The sequence below is a fragment of the Apium graveolens genome, chromosome 5 (genome assembly GCF_009905375.1).
Source record: "Apium graveolens cultivar Ventura chromosome 5, ASM990537v1, whole genome shotgun sequence".
In the NCBI taxonomy this organism is placed as follows: domain Eukaryota; kingdom Viridiplantae; phylum Streptophyta; class Magnoliopsida; order Apiales; family Apiaceae; genus Apium; species Apium graveolens.
In genome coordinates this window covers 303977626-303999983 of record NC_133651.1, presented here as the reverse complement: position 1 = coordinate 303999983, position 22358 = coordinate 303977626, and the positions used below count along the sequence as shown (strand labels likewise).

General features: G+C 36.4%; 2 protein-coding genes across 4 annotated transcripts; both read left to right on the top strand.

Annotated features, from left to right (window-relative positions):
- The first annotated feature begins 1202 nt into the window (after nt 1-1202).
- Nucleotides 1203-2012, top strand: LOC141661142 (protein FAR1-RELATED SEQUENCE 5-like). Its single transcript, XM_074468127.1, has one exon. It carries the CDS (start codon nt 1203-1205, stop codon nt 2010-2012), a length of 810 nt encoding a protein of 269 aa, XP_074324228.1.
- Nucleotides 2013-11305: 9293 nt separating this feature from the next.
- Nucleotides 11306-15732, top strand: LOC141659296 (dephospho-CoA kinase-like). Of its 3 annotated transcripts, none has more exons than XM_074466100.1 (4): nt 11306-11432; nt 13638-13800; nt 14356-14501; nt 15185-15732. In XM_074466100.1, the coding sequence occupies exons 2-4, from the start codon at nt 13693-13695 to the stop codon at nt 15618-15620; spliced, it is 690 nt and encodes a 229-aa protein (XP_074322201.1). In that variant the 5' UTR covers nt 11306-11432; nt 13638-13692; the 3' UTR covers nt 15621-15732. The 3 variants fall into 3 exon arrangements, with proteins under 3 accessions (XP_074322201.1, XP_074322203.1, XP_074322202.1); XM_074466102.1 differs by having other exon boundaries at nt 11311-11432; nt 13647-13800; XM_074466101.1 differs by lacking the exon at nt 11306-11432 and adding an exon at nt 11501-11729.
- Nucleotides 15733-22358: the final 6626 nt, after the last annotated feature.

The window sequence follows — 22358 nt, the reverse complement described above, 5'->3', positions numbered from 1 at the left end:
TATTTATTTTTTCACATATCTATATATTATAAAAAATAAATTAAAATTAAGTATTATATGTTTTGACATTTTTTTAAATATTTAATATATTTTTTTCATCAAAGAAAGGAAAAATATACAATAATAATTACAAAAAAAATTAAAATTTTGATATAAAATTTTATATAATATTGACAAGTAACATGAATGTTATTATGAATTTTAAAATTTTTTTACTAATTATTTTCTTCACAAAAAAAAAATCAAAAAATAAACAATTATCCAAACTGCTTCCGCAATGAACCATAACGTAAGCTGTTGCTTCCGCAATGATTCGTTGCGGAAGGAATTAATGTTTTGACAGTTTCTGCGCATTTTAGCGCGTGGGTTGGTTGAAGCATTAAATACACCTTCCGCAATAATTCATTGCGGAAGTGTGCATTAAATTTGCCTTACCAACTTCGTTTTTTTGCTTTGTAAACCCAATTTCACCATTTTTCTCTATCATTTTTCAATTTGGAGCCAAAAAGAGGTTAGTTTTTCTTCACTATTTTTAATGGCATCTCATTTATTTAATTATTCAAGTTCATCTAGTGAGCATGACGATTTTGATTATTTTACACCCGTTGGGAAAAATCCGTATTATCGTAAGCTTATTGTCGATGATGTTAATGAATTGATAGATGTTGATAATTATAAATGTAAGAAAAAATTGGATATGGATGATGATGATATTGAGTATATGGAAAAAAAGAATATGGATGATGATGATATTGAGTATATGGAAAAAGATAAATATTATAAAAAAGAAGAGGGAGATTGTAAGGGAAAAAGAAAAATGAATGATGATGATTTTTGTAGAGAAGAGAAAATGAATATAAGTGATGATGATGTTGATGATGATGATGATATGAGTTTTGACAAAAAAGGTTACGGTTTTTCAAAATCAAATATGAATAGTGTTGTGCCTTGTGTTGGTATATTTTTTTAACATTTTGGATGAAGCCGAAATTTTTTATAGAGATTATGGTAGAAGTGTTGGATTTGAGATTATTATTAGGAGTACTCATAGACATTCATGGGGTAATGGTATCTTCTCTCGTTTGTATATTTATCGTAAGGGTGGAAGACTAGGTTCTAGTACGAAATTGGATGTTGATGATGAAAGAAAGTAAAAAAGAAGGATTAGAAATGTAATTCCGAGAACAAATTGTAGTGCTCGAATGTGTGTCACTCATAGAGTTAAAAATGATAAATGGGAAGTAACTTTGGTTAAATTAGAGCATGATCATGATATGGTAACCTCAGATAAAGTACAATTCATGCAAAGGTCCAAAAAAATAGATCTGGTTACCCGAGCATTGCTTGAGTTATTTGATAAATCGGGCATTGAAATCGCTAAAGCGATGAGATTTCTTGGTGAAACATGGGGTGGTGTGAAAAAACTTGGATTTTCTAATCAAGATGTTCGTAACGTAATTCGTGATATTCGACGACGGGTGTTCGATTCCGGTGATGCGGAGAGAGTGATGGCATTGCTACGACAATTGAAAGAAAAAAGTTTTGGAAACTTTTTCTATCGAATTGATTTGGATGAAGAAAATAGAGTTAGAGGTTTGGTTTGGGTTGATCATCAATCATTGAACGCATACACGAATTTTGGAGATGTTGTTTCATTTGACTATATATATAGGACCAATAGGTATTGTATGCCGTTTATACCAATAACCGGGGTCAATCACCATTACCAAAATATCTTGTTCGGGTTTGCACTCATGCGGGATGAGACGGAGATTTCATATAAATGGGTTTTGAAGACATGGTTGGAAGCCGTCGGAAACAAACCTCCCCTCACTATTATTACGGATCAAGATATAGCATTAGGAAATGCTATTGCCGAGATTTTGCCGGATACCAAGCACATATTATGTTTGTGGCACATAAGTAATAAATTTCCCGAAAAATTGTCGGCTTTGTACACACAATATCCAGAATTTAAAGGGGATTTTAATGATTGTTTGTACAAGTCGTAGTCACCCACAGAATTTGTTGGTAAGTGGGAGGTTTTGGTTGATAAGTATGGACTCGAGGATCATGTTTGGCTAAACGATATGTATGCCATAAAAGATAAATGGATTCGTGCTTACACAAAACAACATTTCTCCGCCGGTATGACCACCACCTCAAGAAGCGAGTCCATGAATTCATTTTTTGACGAGTATGTGAAAGCTTCAACCGGGTTGAAAGAATTCATTGAGAATTCACAAAAGGCTTTGGAAACACAAATTCTTAATGAGGTTAAAGCCGACTACGAGACCGAGTATAAGGAAAGGAGATTGATATTTAATTCCGCCTTGGAAAATCATGCTTCTTCTATTTACACAAAAGAAATATTTAGGTAATTTCAAAATGAGCTTAGAAAAAGCACATCTTATGTGGTAAATAGTTGCAAAGATGGTTCCAATTACATGTGGAAGTTGTATTTAGTTGAGAAGTATAATGTGCCGGAGAATCTTAGAAGAAGGTATCGGGTAATGGTTTCTTTGGAAGGAAATATTGATTGTGAATGTAAAAAATTTAAACATTCCGGGATGCTTTGAAAACATATCCTACGCTATCTTGACAAGAAACAAAAAACTATGATACCAAATTTTTTTATCAAATCAAGATGGACGGCGAGCGCAAATAAAATTGATGGTTTTTCGCCTTATAATCCTCCCGTTCTTCTTGATGTTGGTGATTCAACAACGATAAGGTATAGTGCTTTGTGTAAATCTTTCCAAGGTTTGGGTGCTCTTGGAAGTTGTTCAAAACCACGATACAATTACGTGATGGATTTGATTGAGAAAGGAAAGTGTTACGTGATTAAAAAGTTTCGTGAAGAAGAAAATAATTCAAGAATGGAGGAGGAGTTCCAAGCTTACGATGAACATGATGCAATATTCAATCCTCCAATGTCACAAACAAAGGGAAGAAAGAAGGATTCGGCAAGGTATAAAAGTGGCATTGAGACGTCAACAACAATGAAGAATTCGGGAAGGTCTAAAAGTGGTATTGAGACATCAACTGAAAAAATCCGTTATTGCGGCTTTTGTGGTGTGGCCGGACATGATAGGAGGCGTTGTCTAAAAAACCTAAATAGAAATTTTAAATGATTTAATTCACAATTTATTTGAATGTAGAAATTTAAATTTGGAATGTAATATTTGAATTTGGAATGTAATATTTGAATTTGGCTTTTAAATATTATTTGGTATGTATTTGAGCTATTATTTACTTTTTTTATAAGTACAAATTTTAAAAAATTCGAAGCTGAAAAGAACAGGGAAAAAACTGGGGAGCAGCAGAAAGTAAACTACTAAAACTTGGTCCAAGGGCCCACTTCCGCAATGAATCATTGCGGAAGTATTTTGCTTCCGCAATGATTCATTGCAGATTTGATTAATATTTAAGAAAAGTCCATTTTTTTTATTTTTTTCTTTATTTTTAATTCGAATTAATACATATTATTAAAGGAAAAAAATCAAAAAAAGGAAAAAAGTCAGAAATGGTGAAAAAAAATTAGTGACACTATTTTTTGATAATTTCAGTGTTTCCTCTAATTTTTGATTAATTTTTAAGAAAAGTCCATTATTTTTTATTTTTTTCTTTATTTTTAATTCGAATTAATACATATTATGAAAGGAAAAAAATCAAAAAAAAAGAAAAAAGTTAGGAATGGTGAAAAAAAATTAGTGACGCTATTTTTTGATAATTCCGGTGTCTCCTCTAATTTTTGATTAATTTTTAAGAAAAGTCCATTTTTTTTATTTTTTCTTTATTTTTAATTCGAATTATTACATATTATTCACGGAAAAAATTAAAATAAAATGGAAAAAAATGAGAAATGGTGAAAAAAATACAGAAACTATTTTTTTAAAATTTTCAGTGTTCCAGGCATTTTTTGCAATAATTGTAAGAGTTTTTATTATTTAATTCGAATTTATTCATATGTAGTGACCAAATTATAAAAAAATGAAACAAGATGATCAAAGTGTGATTTTTGCATAAGTTTCAAGCTTCTGCAATGATTCATTGCGGAAGGGTACTGAAACCTACAGACTGCAGGTTTTGCTGTTTCTGCAGCCTGCAGTTTCCTGCAATTCCTAGTTTTCCTGTCCATGTTTCTACGCTACAAACTCAACAATAAAAAGACATAACCATTCCAACAAATCAAACACCAATCCAAATTAACCAATCCAACAAATCAAACACCAATCCTCATCGAAAATGATAAACATTCTAACCATTTATTCTAACATTCAAAAGCTAACCAAATCAAAAATCCAAAAACCAAATCCAAATCAAAAATACAAACCAAATCCATACGAACAATTTAACCATTCTAAATAAGTTCATACCAACATGAACAATCGAAAAACTACCACAAGAACCAACATAAGTATACAAATACAAGTCCAATAAATTTTCTGATACAAATTCAAGAAATAAATCATAAACCCAAATTTCTTTGGGTCAATCCCCATGCTGAAAGATGACGAGCACGCCCCCTACGCAGTTCCCAAGTAATGCGATAACGAAATGTCTCTACATCATCATATGGATGCTAGACAGCGTGCTCCAATCTAATCCCATTCTAAATGGCATCCACATACTTGTATACATAGACACCGCAGTCAACTCCAGTATCTTGCTTCGGCCGAGCCGTAACTATAGCCATCTTCATGAATTTCTTTGAAAATCTCTGGGGGTCCAAGTAATTTAGCCAGCAAGGGAGGACTTTCTCCTACAATTTCAAATAATTAGTAACAAATATGAAATAATTAAGCATGAATTCTTTTTATAAGTCTTTATTAAGCATTTTATCCTAAATATGCAAATAATAAATCAAATTTAGGGCTAAAAGACATGAATTATTTTTTTATAAGTCTTTATTAAGTATTTTATCCTAAATATGCAAATAATAAATCAAATTAAGGGCTAAAAAATATAAATTCTTTTTATAAGTCTTTATTATGCATTTTATCCTAAATATGCAAATAATAAATCAAAGTTAGGGCTAAAAGACATGAATTCTTTTTTATAAGTCTTTATTAAGCATTTTATCCTAAATATGCTAATAATAAATCAAATTAAGGGCTTAAAGACATGAATTATTTTTTATAAGTCTTTATTATGCATTATATCCTAAATATGCAAATAATAAATCAAATTCAGGGCTAAAAGACGTGAATTCTTTTCTATAAGTCTTTATTAAGCATTGTATCCTAAATATGCAAATAATAAATCAAATTAAGGGCTAAAAGATATGAATTTTTTTTATAAGTCTTTATTATGCATTATATCCTAAATATGCAAATAATAAATCAAATTCAGGGCTAAAAGACATGAATTCTTTTCTATAAGTCTTTATTAAGCATTTTATCCTAAATATGCAAATAATAAATCAAAATAAGGGCTAAAAGACATGAATTATTTGCATAACTCTTTATTAAGCATAAACTCATTTTATAAGTATAAATATGCAAAGATTAGAGGTTACCATGAAGTAATACTGGACGGAGTAAAGTATCTTGAAATTACTGAGGGGCCCATCCTCACGAAGTGGATCAACTAATAGAACTTTCATCTTGTTCAGGTCCATAATAAACAAGACCCAATGACCTCCAGTGCATGTAGGAAATAAAGCATAATCACATAACTGGATATCTGCCCCTTGAAATTGCCTATGGTAGGTCTTAAAGAAGTCAATCTGATCAGCAAGCTCCGCTCCTGTCTTCTTGTATGGATCCATCTGTCAAATAGACGTCAGTAACAACACAATTCAAGAAATAATATACATTTATAATTAAAGAGAGGTAGGTATTAGATGTTAGTACATTCAGATTTGTGCTTAATCTCTTTGACTGGTACATGAGGAAACTAGGAGCAATGAAAAACCTCTTTGTCGGCGAATGTAGATCCCCGTTTTGCCACATATACCTCTCTCGAAGCCTTACCAACTCCATATAAGCATTGCCAAAATCATCCTCCAATTCATTCCCGAGTGCCAGGGTCTGCACTTGCTTCTTACTAAGGAACATGGTAATATCTGTGTGCCTTTCAAAAACATATGGCAGATCACCAGCCCACCAATGTGTAAAAATCCAGTCGATCTTTCGATTCTTAATTGGCCTAGTCAAATCACCCCGTCGTCCTCACCACCACGCCTCTCCTTATCTTTATAAAAGTCTTCACTTCTGTCGATCTGCAAATATATGTCAAAACAATGAACACATGTTCCTGAACGCCGGGAGGATGAGTGACAAGAGTGGTCAGCTGTGTCGGAGGAGTACCAGTCTCAACCTCCTAAAATAATAAAAAATAATAATCACACACAATGCACACAATGCACAAATGCAGTTTTAAAGAACCAAATTAATACACTACCTCAACACTGACTGGAACAGAGGTACAAATGGGAGAGGATGTTGGAGGTGGAACAGATGTAGGAGGGGTAGCGGATGTAGGAGGTGGAACAGATGTGGGAGGGGGAGCCGATGTATGAGGGATCTGCTGGGAGGGAGGAGGTGATGTACTACCGACAGGATGGGTAGTATGAACATCAACAGTCTCACCCTACAATAACATGTTAATACATATCAATGCATTATTTAAGAAGAGGGTACCATATCAATGCATTATTTAAAAAGTTTATCAAAGAGTACCTGGCGTAAGCATTTCTGGGAGACATGAAGTGGGTCCTCGGAAGACTGTGCATCATTATTCTCAGCCTGTGGTAACATTTACAACATTTTAATACATTATCAATTGTAAACAAGTTTATCGTGAAATTTCTGACAAATAAATAATACTACCTCGCGTGCACGTTTATGAGATACAGTGCCATGATCAGGTCTTTTAAAGGAGGGTCTATCAACCAAATGACCCCTCCACTCGTTCATGACTCGATCATATCGAGTCAAAAAATCAGGAACCGCCTCATAAAACCAGTCTCCAACATCATGACTGTGTACCCCCTGAGCCAACCTCATAGCACTCTCCAAATAAAATATAAAAAAAATGATAAATAATTAGGTATTTTATTCCTAAAAATGCAAGATTTAATCAATTTAAGGGGTAAAATGTATCAATTCTTTTTTAAGTCCTAAATATGAAATAAATAGGCATTTTATTCCTAAAAATGCAAGATTTAATCAATTTAAGGGGTAAAATTGCAAGAATTAAGGAAGAGTTATAAAATATACTGCATCAACCATATTCTGCTGGTTATACCAATCACGAGGCCGTATCTTAGTGGCATGCTCAGCTACAAACGGTGCTATCTTCAATTTACTCACCCTCCTATACCAGTACATGTACTCTGTCATCGGTACATAAGCCCCCTCTGTAACAATAGGCATACCCGTGTCAACAAAAGAATCCCACTCCAATATAAACTGACTCAACAAAACAGTATGGTTATCCCGTTGCATACGGGACAACCTCTCCACACGTAGAAAACCGTGATCCACCGGCTCCTCAGGAATATGTTGCAGCATACCGAACTGTCTCAGAACCCTGTCCGGCATGACATACTCCACCATCTCAAAATAAATCATCGATATGCGACCGAGTGCCGTATGCAACATATCCATCATGTCAGTATCATAATCATCGGCATTATAATCAATCCTCCTATAAAACCTCCGATATGGCTGCCATGTCAACCAACTTATCTGAAAGCTATCAAAATCTCCCTGATAACCTCCTGTGTGATGGTGAGGGTTACTCCTCCTGTTAGCTACCGGTCTAGCCCACGCTGTAGCCCTCGGCAACACAAACCTCGTACGCGGTGCAATCTTCAGACGGCCAGGAAATACCCTCTCCCAAGCCCACAACATCAGCAACATAGCACACCCGTTCAGACTGTCTGAAGACTTATGCACAGCCTTCGACAAGCATCTATACAAGTAGCTCTGAACATCAGCACCCCAAGCATAATCGATAATATGATAGTGTTTTGTATAAGCTGTAGATATCGGGGGTACACCACATCCCGAGATGAGGTAGGAAATAATGTACCTCCAATCAGAAACAGAAGATATGCCTGGGTGTAAACTATAGGATCCTGCTGAAGAAACTCTGGACGCTGCTCCCCCTCTGGCCTAGAACCATATCTCGTGCGTAACTTGTGAAGAGTCACCCCGCCTCGACCATACATATCAGCCCGCTCCTTCTGAGTCATCCGCAAATCCTCCCAGTTGGTCTCCCAATACGGTTTCGGATTATCAAGCTCCGTATGGGTAACAACACGACCAGTAATAGGTAGCCCCAGGATCATGTAAACATCCTCCAGTGTAATGGTCATCTCACCGAATGTGAAGTGAAATGAGTTAGTCTCTGGCCTCCACCTCTCCACCAGTGCAGTGATTAAGCGAATATCATTCTGCGGAACAACCAAGGGGTTAACAAACACCCCGAAACCCCAGCCTGTAAGCATATGTATCTGCTCCTCATCCAATACCCAGTTACCCATGTTAGCAGTCAACTGTCTAACATCGAGCGTCTCCCTCTCACCCCCATGCCATATAAAAGTACTAATGTGATCATCCTGCATGGTCAACAATGATCGATCCATAGGCCCGCATTCCATATTCATTTTATCTGCAATTTTCAAAACAAGAATTATTTCAGTTTGATATTATAATGCACAAATAAGGGCAGAATAATAAGCAACTAAACAAATAACTGCAAATAAACAAGTAATTAAACAAGGATAGATTATGAACAATTAATTAACAATTAAACAAGTAATTTGTAATTAAATAAGTGTAAACAAGAATATCTTTAAATATATCCTTATTTCAAATTCAAATTAATTATTCTAATCATAGTTAGTCATTTTCATTAGCCCCAATTAAACAAGTATTTAAACAAATATATATTTAAATACTAAGAAATATCCTTAATTCAAATTATTAATTCAAATTAACCTAATAATTATTCATAACTATTCCAAACCATTTATCATTAATTTTAAATATTAACCTAATTATTCGAATGAAATTCACAACTCAAAATTAAACCTAAATTCATTTCTTAACTAATTTATTTCAAATTAAAAAATTAAAAAATTAAAATGACCTAATCCTTATTTCAAATTATTACTCTAAATTCAAATTAATTATTCTAATCATATTTAGTCATTCTAATTAGCCCCAATTAAACAAGTATGCCTAACTCATATATTTAAATACTAAAAGCATGCCTAATCACCCATAATTATCCCAAATCATCTATCATTAATCCTAAATTTAATCTAATAATTCGAATTAATATGTATATAATTAACCTAATTGTTCGAATGAAATTCACAACTCAAAATTGAACCTGAACTAATTTCTCAACTAATTTATTTGAATTAAAAAATTAAAATAACCTAATTAATCCTAACCATAATTGTTATAAAATCCAGAATTCAACCTAAATTCGAATTAAATCACCACAAATAATGAAGAACATAAAATTCGAACTAAAAAAAATCAAATCAACATATAATTCGAACTAAAAAGCATAACATCAACATTTAATTCGAAATAAAAATTCATGATGCATTTTATTCCTAATTAATCATAACCCTAATTGTTAAATAAACCTAAATTCAAATTAAATCACCAAAAAAATCAAGAACACAAAATTCGAACTAATAATCATCAAGTCAACATATAATTCGAAACAAATTTAAAAAAAATCAAGTACATCATGTGTGTGTATAATCAAGAACAATCTTGTGTGTGTATGTGTTTATAGTCACATAGTGTGTGTGTGTATACGGAGAGAAAAACAAGCCTCAGAAAATCAAGGAGGAAGAAGAAGAATGAATCGCCTGAAAATAACCTTGAAATTGCCTTGAAATCTCCTTGAAATCGGCTTGAAATCGGTGTGGCTGTGTGTGTTTTTAGTCTTTTAATCGAATGAAAACTGTTAACAGTGGCTAGTTGTGTTTATCAGTTAACGACTTCCGCAATGAATCATTGCGGAAATATTAAGGGCAAAAAGGTAATTTCAACCCTTCCGCAATGATTCATTGCGGAAGCAAGCCCTTCCGTAATGATTTAATGCGGAAGCAAGGGTAAAAAGGTAATTTAATATCCTTCCGCAATTATTCATTGCGGAAGGGTTGGTTGGCTCTGAAAAAACCCCAACCAACCATGGTTGGGAAAGGGACCTATATATATATATATCGTAAAGTATTTTTTTAACGGAAGTGATCCAAAAAAGTTTGAAAGTTAAAGGACCCAGGTTGCGGAATATTTTGTTCAGGTCCTATCATATAAAACCGTAATAGTTCAGATACTTATCAATTTATTTTCCCATCCTGTGATTTTAAGTTGAGGCCTTTTTGGCTTTCACTTCTTATAAGTCTAGAATTTTAAGAACAAGTTACTTAGTATTGTATGTCGGAAATTTATGTACTTTTTTTATTTAAATATAAATTATTTATAAGATATCTTGAAAAAAATGAATATAGGAAAAATATTAATTTAAATTCAAATGTAATTTTACACATGTTTGTAGTTGCGAATTAAATTGAAATATTAAGCTGGATAATACCATCTTCTTGTGTTTAATGAAACTGTTTTATTTACTTGTACCATTTATATTTCATTATATCGTAAAAAATAAATTAATTATGAACAAATTTAAATTATATGTATTTTAGGATAAAAGAAATTTCTAAACACGGTTAAAATTGTACTGGGTTAGAACTATACCTGACAAAATGGGTCTGGATCCGAAGAACCGAACCGAAATCTATGGATCCGAGATCCGATCTGTGATCCGAATTATATAATCCGATAATTATCCGAAAACCAAATTAAACCGATCCGAAAATTAACCGAATCGAAAATTTAACCGAAAATGATCCGAAATACTAGATCCGATTATAAATTAGAACCGAACAAAACCGATTCAGATAATATTCAAACCGAATATAATCCGAAATAAGCAAAATTCATACTTAAATGTATCTTATATTCGTAATAACTTAATTATTTAATTATAAATTAATGTAAAAGTACATTATATTATATTAAAAGTACTACATTTAATAAAAAGTTATTTTTTTAAGTCTCAAAACATGAAAAAATAAATAAGTTATGATCCGAAATATCCGAACCGAATTTAATTTGAACTGAATTTTGTCCAATTTTTATCCGAATTTCATCCGCTTTTGATCCGAATTAGACCCGAACCGAATCACATCCGATCTGATCCGAACCGAATGGCCTCCGGTTATATCATAATCCGAAAGTGGAACCTATCCAAAATAAATCCGGTTATCCGATTTGCCTGGTTTAGTTAGAACTCAGAAGTAGTTAGTAGTTACTACTACAGAGAGTCTGCAGAGAGCTTGCAAAAAAGCCTTCATACTTCAATATATGGTTTGGTGAACAAATCCAATTACGGTACGTAATTATCTACATATGAGTTTCAATTATATTTATAGGTCTCAATTATAACTTTGGTTTTATTTTCTCATCTTCCTATAGTTCAATTCATTGCCCGTCTTTAAAAGTCTTGGGCTTAATTTGAGGAAAATTTAAATTAGGAATTTGCTACTGAATAATTAGATTGTATGGCTTTTCATATCATGTAGAGTTCTCCCAATTTCTCCCCAAAATGCAACAACTGTATGACATTCCTATACATTGCAGCTCAACTTAAATTGTTTTGACCAGATCGCTTTTGATCATACTAATCAGGTTTAAGTTTGTTTTTTTTACTCGTCGGTTTTACTTTCGGATCATATTGTATGTGCATCCGCAGGGTTTATAGGTCATGTTTGTTTCACGACATTATTAGTCCATCCTTGTTATATTGTATTGCCTAAACAAAGTTTGATATTGAATTATCCCCCCAAATTAATTAGAAAGGTAGTCAAAACTTGCATTATTTACATTGTTTTAAGTATACATTAGCAGGAATTATTGTCCTTGCTAACAAACATAGCTTAGCTTGAATGCGTGCTTTCCTATAGACTCTTTTTTATATCGGTGTCATAATTTCAACCCTTATTAAACTTACTATTATGATTATTTGTGCACATTTGATCATGTTACTTGTATGATTTCCATAATAAGTTCTTAGTTTGTACTCATGTCGGCCAGAATTCTAATTTTCTTCCAACTGGTTTGAGGTCTTATAATGTTGGCTGAAGAAATAAGAGGTCAAGAAGTAAAGAGACAATTATGAGGATTGTTGGATTAGTAGTAGGAATGGGATCGGGGAAGGGTACCGTTTTAAAAAAAAATAAAAACAAGAAATTTAGTTGTAGTATTTAGCATTGAAATCGAAACCAATCGGTCGAGTTATTGATTTGTGATTTATCAACAATTTTTGAAAAACCAAATGATTTATGGGTGATTTATCGGCGGTTATTGAATATGCCAAATATTTTTGACAAATTTAACGGCGATTTTTGAAAATCGACCGACGTCTATAACCATGGCATTTAGATAAGATGGTAAAATTTATTTGCGAAATTTTAATTAAAAAATTAAAATCACGAGCATATTTTTTATCACCTAACACATGGGCTCCCAAAAATATTCCTATTGGGTTCAAAATATGGGCCTGTTAACACCAGCATAATTGTAAACCAAAATACTTGGTTCTCTTTTAGCCCACCTTAGCATCTTTCTTTTGGTAGCTTTCTTGAATATAAGGTGATCGTTTTTTGTGTAAGTGTGCATTCTTGTGCGACGTGAGTTGCGTGTCTCTGTATATGTGTATGTAGTGTAGACACGTCTTTAATGACAATACTTATGCAATTGTGTAAATGTTTGTATTGTAAGCAAGGTGTTTGATGAAATGCATCACTGAGGTACATATGTTTTGGCAATAGCTGTTTTTTTTAAAAGGAGCTTGACATTGACATATTTCGATATTGTAGTAGTGAATCAATCAATATCTTGGTTTTAAGTCTAAACTTTGAATTTTTGTTTTCGAGGATGTCTTTTGTATTTTCGATATCCACCTACAATATATGAGCTTGAATGAACTGGAGCACATGAACATAATTTACCCTGTGCATATAGCCTATTTATGTATTTTGAGGTTAACTCTTATTTTTGGCTTTTTGCATCATAATGTGTCAAAGAAATTTATATTGTTTTGACTGGATTGCTTTTGATCATGCTAATCAGGTTTAAGTTAGTTGTTTACTTTCCGAATATATTTATATGTGCATCAGTAGGTTTATAGGCCATGTTTGTTTCACTGAATTATTAGTCCATCCTTGTGGTATTATAGTGCTTAAAGAAAGTGTGATATTTAATCCCCCCCCCCCCCCCAATTAGCTAGAAAGTAATCAAAACTTGAATTATTACAGTGTTTTGAGTATAAATTAGCAGGAATTCTGGTCCTTTCTAACAAACATAGCTTAAATGCGCCCTTTCCTATATACTCTTTTTTTACATCAGAATTATAAGTTCAATCTTTACTAAAATTCCTAGTATGAATATGTGTACAATTCCACTGTACATATTTGATCAAGTTATTTGTTGATTTCCATAGTAAGTTCTTAGTTTGTACTCTTGTCGGCCATAATTCAAATTTTCTTCCTACCGTTTTAAGGTCTTATAATGTTATCTTATTTATGTAATAATCAGTGATTCCAGAACTCATTGGCTGAAGAATTAGAGATCAAGAAGAAAAGAGAGAATTATGAGGATTGTCGGATTGACAGGAGGAATCGCATCGGGGAAGAGTACTGTTTCTAATCTTTTCAAGTCTCATGACATCCCAGTGGTTGATGCAGACCTTGTAGCTCGTGTATGCTTTAATGCTCGTGTGTGTGTGTGTGTGTGTTTCTGTGCACGCATGCACTCTTCAGTTTTATTGTTTCAGCTACTGCTTTATGTGAATATGTGTACAACTGATGAAGGAATTACTTAACATCTGATAACTTGATCTTCTGCTCTTTAGCTGTATTAGTGTATTTTTTATGCTATTACTCTGTGTTGAAATTTTGAAGCCCTAAATCAGTTTCTTCATTGGGTAGAAGTTTAGAATTAGAAAGTTCTTTTCATGTCTGTTCGTGAAGCATTTTGTGTTCTTTATTTATATTTTTGTTATAGATTTCATATTTTGGTTTACAACTAAAGCAACAACAACATAAAAAAGAAATTTTATGGTCGGTTTTTTTTTTTTGGCAAATACGTTTCAATACCTATCAAGCTTGTATATTAAAAGGTACTCAATTTTTTTAAGTGTACAAATATACCATGCATCTTCATGTTCTTGAAATCTAGTTAGCAAAGCTAAATGAGCAATTATTTGCTCATTCACTTGATTTATGGTTAGCATGCTTCATATTTTAATTCACAGGATGTTTTGAAGAAGGGAACTGGTGGTTGGAAAAAGGTTGTGGAAGCATTTGGCGAGGACATACTTCAGGCCACTGGGGAGGTTGATAGGCCAAAGCTAGGCCAAATTGTGTTTTCTGATAACGGGAAACGACAGGTTCTTAATAGGTAAGTTGTAAATATGCCAAATTAATTGTCAACAAATGATTTGCCTTCTTCCTGGGAACATATTTCATTGATTCTCTTTGGGTTTCTGTAAGCCTTGAGCAAACTTAAAATGATTAAAGATGAATTTTAAAAATTAATTTAATTTCTGGACTGTTGCTATTTACCTTTTTTAATAACGTTGAATATAGCATAGCATGAGCTTCTATGCTTTTCTTGATGAAGAGGTGCTTAAAATAACATGTTTTCAGAAGTGGTGGGGCCAGGAGGTTTACCTCCCGGGGGGCACCGTACAAGCATCGGGTTATAAATTTTAGATCAATAATATAATTAATGTAACAATTTTTAAAAATATGGTAATACCTTGTCATATTTGTAACAAGCAGCACATATTTAGTTTAAGAAATTATATTTTTTAACACTTGTTTGGTGGGATGTATTCATTCCTTACCAAGTAAAAGGGACAGATGCTGGTACTTCTCCTGTCGATTTTAAAGACTTAAGAGGTGTAAACTGGGGGCACAAGTGCAAATATTTACATGCTGATATTGTTTCATTAACGGGTCCTACATGATTTTTTTTATAAAAGCAGTGGGGCCACGTGAACTCAGGGGTCTTAACGTGGCTCCGCCACTGGTTTTCAGTATGGATCTATGTTTCTAATGGATTTTAGTACATATTTGTAGGTTACTTGCACCTTATATATCACAGGGTATCTTTCAAGAAGTTATGAAATTGTGGTTAAAAGGCTACAAGGTTATTGTTCTTGATATCCCATTGTTGTTCGAGGTTAAGATGGACAAATGGACAAGTCCCACCATTGTTGTATGGGTTGATTCGGAAACACAGCTTACACGGCTTATGGAAAGAGATGGTACGTCGATGGAAGATGCAAAAAACAGGATAGATGCCCAGATGCCGTTGGATTTAAAAAGGGCCAAGGCAGATATCGTGATCGACAACACTGGATCTTTTGAAGAGCTGAATGAGAAGTTTCTGAAGGTACTGAAACAGGTCACAAAGCCCTTGACATGGACTGAATTTTGGCTTTCTAGACAAGGAGCTTTTCTAGCTTTTGGATTGATTTTTGTTGGGGTAGTAGTATGTAGGAAAGTTTTATAAAGGAAATGGCTTATTACAAAAGCTGAAATTCATAGTGGTTGTGATTATTGTGCTGCACTTGGAACTCGGAAGCTTATTTCCTATATTGTATAATGAAAATGTTGACAAATTATTTCTAGTTTTTACACTATATTTTGGTAGCATACACCATCTTCATTTATGAAGTTGATTAATAAATTTGTTATGAAACCTGAACACAGAAACTATTGCTATTGAAACAAAAAATTGCCATGGAAACTAACAAACCTTAACAGAAAAAACCATTCAATTTAAAGTCATAGTTTCAGGTAATAAAATTATATCTAGCCAAATGTAGCCAACTATATAGTGCTGAGTGTGTTGATTTTTTCTACGCTAACCATAGAAGTTTCAGTATATGATTCAGTGACAGAATATGTTTCATAACTATTTATTGATCTTTTTTTGGGCACCTAGGACAGTAGTTTCTTTTAAGAACAAACACAAAAGAGGAAAGGGAATGGGTTGGCTCTAGCTGAGGTGGAGGCTCAATTCCTCTTAGTCACAAACGCTGTTACAAAGGCATGGAATGAATAGCTAAGGATAAATTAATGTGCTAGTTGGCTCTCACTAAGGATGTTCACTACCTCTTAGCTGTGCACGCTTTCACAAAGGTGCGGAGAAATTTAAGGTCTGTTACCACACGTGCACAATCTGGCACGAATTTAACTTGTTGTCACAAAAAATAAAATAATTTTTTTTTTAAAAAAATGTGGATCAGTCAAAGGTAATTTTTAAGACATGTAGTACTACTGTGTTGTACACATGCCAGAACTGTAAGGGAAATTGGCTAAAAGTTCTCTGTTGTATTATACCAACCCAGTATAAGACTACATATAGTTCAAAAATTCACTCTGATTAAAGAGGCCTCTAGGCTTTGCTTACTGTTGACGGAGGAATTTGGTATCAACAAAGATTGAGGTTTCTCGCCGGAATTAAGATCTGTGACGGTGGTTCTTTGCCGGAAACTTAAGCGGTGTATGGTTGATTGTGGTTGTTTTAGGCTGAGATTGATCAGAGTAAGTGGTGGCTCTCTTATCAGCTCTCAACTTCTTACCCTCTCAATGTGCCTACGTACCCTTTATATAGGGATCAAGCCTGACGTAGTTCTCGTAGAACAAGAAGTCTAACGCGTTGAGACTTCTTACTCCTAAGCCCAGTAGAAGCCCATCCGATATCCATCTTCCGCTAGCTTTAGGAATGTCCAACTATGAGGCCCAACCGCAAAGGCCCAAGGCTCGTCCGTAATCGTAGGACTTCACGGATAGTGCATCTCCCTGCGCAAGGATAACACTCCGCTACAGCTATCTCCCTTGATTTACGAACGCAGGTATAGCCGCGGTTCACCCCAAGTGCCAGACGCGTCCCTGTCCCCCGAATGAGGATAACCCACCAGATAACAGGACAGGTGATCCCAAGCTCTTGGGTGCAAAGTGCAGGATGACTCCAAAGTTCTCCAACGAGGACACCCGTTGAATACAAGAACAGAGCTCCCAAAGCACACACCAAAGTAAACCCCACATCCCCAACGAGGACACCCGTTGAATACAGGAGGAGGCCTTCAATCATCAGGTACACCCCTGGAGGCCTTCAAGCTTTTCACGGACATCCCCCTCCTTGACCGTCTCAAGGAGGGAATTCTTCAAAGAATACCTGCAACAAATATGTTAGTAAAAATACCTCTTCATTGCTCCTTTCCATGCGTGCTTTGTCCTGAGCTCATCCTTGAGAATACATTTACCACACAGAGGACGCGTCCTAAGACATTGGGCGCGTCCTCACCCTCTAGGCACGCGCTCCAACCTTTATTAGCCTAGCGACTACAATTGCCAAATATGGACGCGTCCTGCATCCTTTGACGCGCTCTACACTAGGTAGGTACCTCTAAACCTCCTTTCCACAAAAATTAGTCTTTAAAAACATTTCCACAACAAGTGGGCGCGTCCCAAGCTCATGGGCGCGGCTTCTCCTTTCAATATCTTCCTCCCCATCTCTTAACACAACCCAAGATACAATCTACACAATCATGGACGCGTCTTAAGACTAGGACGCGTCCTCCCCTCATGTGTTGCGGCCTAAAACCTAATCCTTCATCCTTTTGTCCCAATTCAATTCCAATTAACCCGTACTTGACCCGAGACGATCCAGTACCAAATTTTGGCTATAACAACTACCCCCCAAATTCCATTTGCAGTTTAAAAACAAAATTGGAATTTCTCTTCAAGCGAAATTTGGCTCAAAATATGTAGACGCGTCATGACAGGAAGACGCGTCTTAGGGTGCAGCTGTCATCCTTAGGGTCGTCCTTCTTCTATAAATACCCTAGTTGTACCACACCACCACTACCATCTCTTTTTCTCTCTCATACAACCGCCATTGCCACCTTTTCAAACAGGAGTTTCGAGGTCCAAATTCCGGTGATCTATCCAGCCATTTCCCTATTTCTTTAGCTGAATCCAACCGCCAACTCACAAGGTATGCAAATCTTCCATTACTTTCCTATTTAATTAAGCAAATTGAGTTTAATAAACAAAAAACCCGTTCATATACTTCGAGTTCCATACACCATTCCTTGCTCTCCTTGTATGTATATGCGTATATATCTGTAGCTATAACATATTTTGCTTCCCTGATCTCCCAATTACATGTTTCCAGGATTTCATCATATTTCCCCCAAATAGTTAACGGTCGATTAACATTCCGCTATTATAATTATGTAGGACGCGTCTTCCTGTTAGGGCGCGTCCTGTACCTCCTAATTTAAGACATGTTCAAGTTGTCCCAAACAAAGGTAATATAGGACCAAAGGTTTATTAGGACGCATCATTGTAGCACACCCCCCTGCGGTAGATTCTCAGGACGCGCCCCCCCAATATCCTCCTTCCATCTTTCTTTTCCTTTTCTTCTCTCCCTTTTTTTTTTTTTAAAATGGACGCGTCCTCAAATTGTTATTTATTCTTTTGCAGCTGGAGGACGCGTCTTCTTCTTCACCATTTCACCCGTTTAAAGCATTCAACAAGCGTATCGGAACCTACTCCCCACACCTGATCTCTTTTAAACCCGACTTTCCCAACATCCACAGGACGAATTCCTTCCTAAGAGCAGAAAGACGCGCCTTCTGTTCCCTTAAATCAAAACCCTCAATAATGTCCAATTCCAGTTCTGACTCCATGGATCATGTTCCCATACTTTCAAGAATGGAGAAGAAGGGAGTCAAAAGGCAAAGAACTCCGGTTCTCAATACTAGGGCTGCCATTGAAGATTGGACAGACGACGAAATTGTTTTAACCACAAGCCAAAAACCCCAAAAAATAGCCATTTCAGGAGAGGACGCGTCCTATTCCCAGGACGCGTCAAATTCCCAAGGCTCGGCTCCCTCTCAGGACGCGTCACCTCTCAGCGTGAATGAATTTGAAAGGAGGATTCCTGACCCCGAAACATATCCAGTATCCCCTCAGAAATCAGACTCCCCTCTGGAACATTGGAATCCTTCAGATGTTGAAGTGGACTGTGACTGGACCAAGCTTGACACTCTAACTGAGGCAGAGAAGAATGCTAGAAGAAAAAGAGAGGGCAAGCTGGCATGCGTAGCTCTTGACTCGACGGCAACCGATTGGGAAATTCAATGGCACATGAAGTACTATGACATGGAGGGAATCTGGGCGCGCCCTCTTCGAACCATGAGGCCACACATTTTCAATGTCGGGAACCAAAGGATCCCCAGAATGGTGCTTACTCTAAAGTTAATTTCCTTGGGTGTGGGCGCGCCTTTGCATCCATACATTAAGAAAATCTTAAAATGGTACGACGTAGCTCCAGTCCAACTATCACCAAATTCATACAAACTAGCTTGGGCTCTGTTCATCATGTACCATAACTTAAGGCTGGGCGCGCCCTCAATGAAAGAATTCAGCTTCTTTTACAGCATCAGGAAATCAATTCCCGGGTACCACTTCCTGGTAGTCAACAAATGGTTGAACAACAAGGGATTCAATGAAGGTAAAATTAGCCACGAAAGAGACTGGAAGGAGCCATTCTTCTATATTTATGATGTCAAAAGGACACGCGTTCGCTTCAACCTGGAACCAAGTGAGTCCAACATTCAGGACGCGTCCCCTTTATCAGGGCGCGCCTTTTCTTTTATACCCCTTTCTTTGTCTTCTTTGTTGTAACCTATCCTCCCTTCTCTTAGATAAAAGGACCCAGAAAGAGCTTGCAGGAAAGAAGAAGAAGAGGGCAGAAAAGGTGTTACAGTATGCTGAAAAACATTTCAACCTCAAGGACATGATCACCGAGGAGAACTTGAAGAAAATAGGAGCTTTGTCCCCACGAGTGGGTTCTCTCTGCAAATTTCGAGATTTCCACAATGGGAAACCTATCCTTACCGCTTCTGAAAAGTCCAAAGGGCTCCAAGCCACAGAAATTATTCAGCCAGACATCACCAAGAAGGTGGATTTAAAGCAGGGTAAGAAATCATTGTACGTACGACGCGTCACGGCGTTAGGACGCGTCGTATTTATGCTCACTTTTTTTTTCTTTAATTTTAGCGTAATTTATAAGAGTTACTTCATATATGCACTATCACTTTGGACGCGCCCTACCCCCCGGGCATGTCTCATTATAGAAAACGTCATACCGTTAGGACGCGCCATTACCACACATTTATTCATCTTTATGTTCATTTATATCTGACATGCACATAGACCTTTATATCATTAAATGGGCGCATCCTACTTTTAGGACGCGTCTCCTTGTACCTAACTAATTCCTTTCAATATTTATATTGCAGATATGGCCTCACTCCCCAAAGGGTTTGCAATTGGGGCTTCCAAAAAACTAAGGGCAAGGAAGCAGGCTCCCATAAAGGTTGATTCAAAGGCAAAAACCCCACCTCCTGCTGCAACTCCTTCTCCTCCTCCAAAGATAATAGAGACTCCCGCGTTTGAAATTCCTGAGGGGGAGGACGCGCCCTCCAAACGCCAAAAGATCATTCCTGACGATCAGTCCTTCGTTCTTAGATACCTGGGCGCGTCCTCTGTTGGGGATTTTTCAGAGGATGAAGTCAGAGGCTGGACTTTCAGAACAGAGCAACAAACAGAAAAAGCCATGGTGAAGGCCGCAGCCGAGCTTCACCTTCATGCCAGACAGAGTGCCAACATGGCGGCAAGGCTCAGGGCGCGTCTTGCAGTTACTGATACTGCAAAGTGCCAGGCCGAAGACAAAGTCAAATCTCTGGAAAAACACATTGCCCTGCTCACCCAAGAAAAAGATGCTGAAATCAGACGCCTGGAGGGGGAGAGGACGCGTCTAGAAACAGAGAAAGCTGTTTTGGAAGGCAATGTCTCTGCAATGGAAAAGCAAGTGGACAGCGTCATCGCCCTGAACTCCACCATGCAGCTGGAGCTCGACATCCTGAATGATGATAGGCTGCATGGGTGGACAGAGGAGAAAAAGCTAGTTTACCAGCATGGTTTCCAGGCTGGGTTTGAAGAATGGTGCTCTGGGTTTATTGCCAACGACCCAGAGTATACATTCTCAAAGTTTGATGCAGATACCCAGATATGGGTAAACGACTTCAGGGTAAGGGCCGCAGACTCCATCAAAAACAAGAGGATTTTCCTGGGCTTAGAGGAGGAGGACGCGTCCCCTGCTCCTCTCCAAACTCAACCTCCTCCCGCAAATGATCAAGACAAAACCCTGGACGCGCCTCCTGCCTAGGACGCGTCCTATGTTTTCTATATATTTTTCCTAAACTATCTTTAAAGGCGCAGGCCCTTTGAAGCCTTGCAAATTGTAAAGACTATTTTTGAACTTCATTCACTTGCACTCTCTTTTTTTTCCTCAATCATTCACATGGGCGCGCCTTGTGTTTAGGGCGCGTCGCCTTTGATTAATTTGTTATTATTTTCTCCCAATAAGCAAATATCCATTATGGGCGCGTCCTCTCTAGTTGGACGCGTCTTTGTTTGTTTTGGAAAGTGCATGAGCACGGCACTACACTGTACTTGTGTGTTTAACCAATGCACAAGGCACGACGGGGCGCGTCCTAACTGTTTGACATGCCTTAATGTTCTCTTAGAAATATTTCCTCTCAGGGAGGACGCGTCCTTGGTAGGGACTTGCTTTTGCTTTTAAATTATGAGCATCAACCAATATTACTTGGGCGCGTCCTTGGAAATACAAAATACATCACCCTTCCCGCTGGACGCGTCTTTGACAAGTACTTTTTCTTTTTCATAGTAACATCTAGTCTAAAGGAGCATCAACCAAAATAACTTGGGCGCGTCCTTTAAAACAGTATTTTTCTTGAGTTTCCTTTATACAAAACCCTAGCTTAGGGCGCGCCCTATACTTAGGACGCGTCATGAGATCAAACAAATTGAGCAAATATCTTTTGGGAAAGTTTCAAAATTTTATTTATAATACGCTCTGGTGTCAAAAGTGCACCAGTCCCACGGCTACTATGCTTTGTGGGAAAATTATTTCTAAAAATTGACCCTTCAACTAGTCCCAAGGTAAGTAGTACATGCACTACCCCCCTAGGCTAGGAGGAATTTATTTAATTCTAGCCTATAAACTGGGCATAAACCAAAATAATAAAAGAAATATGCAAGGGGCCAAAGCCACGCCTTACTGGTAATACTTTCGGAGATGTTCCGCATTCCAAGCTCGCGGAATCAGCTTCCCGTCCATGTCTTCAAGGTGATAAGTCCCCTTCCA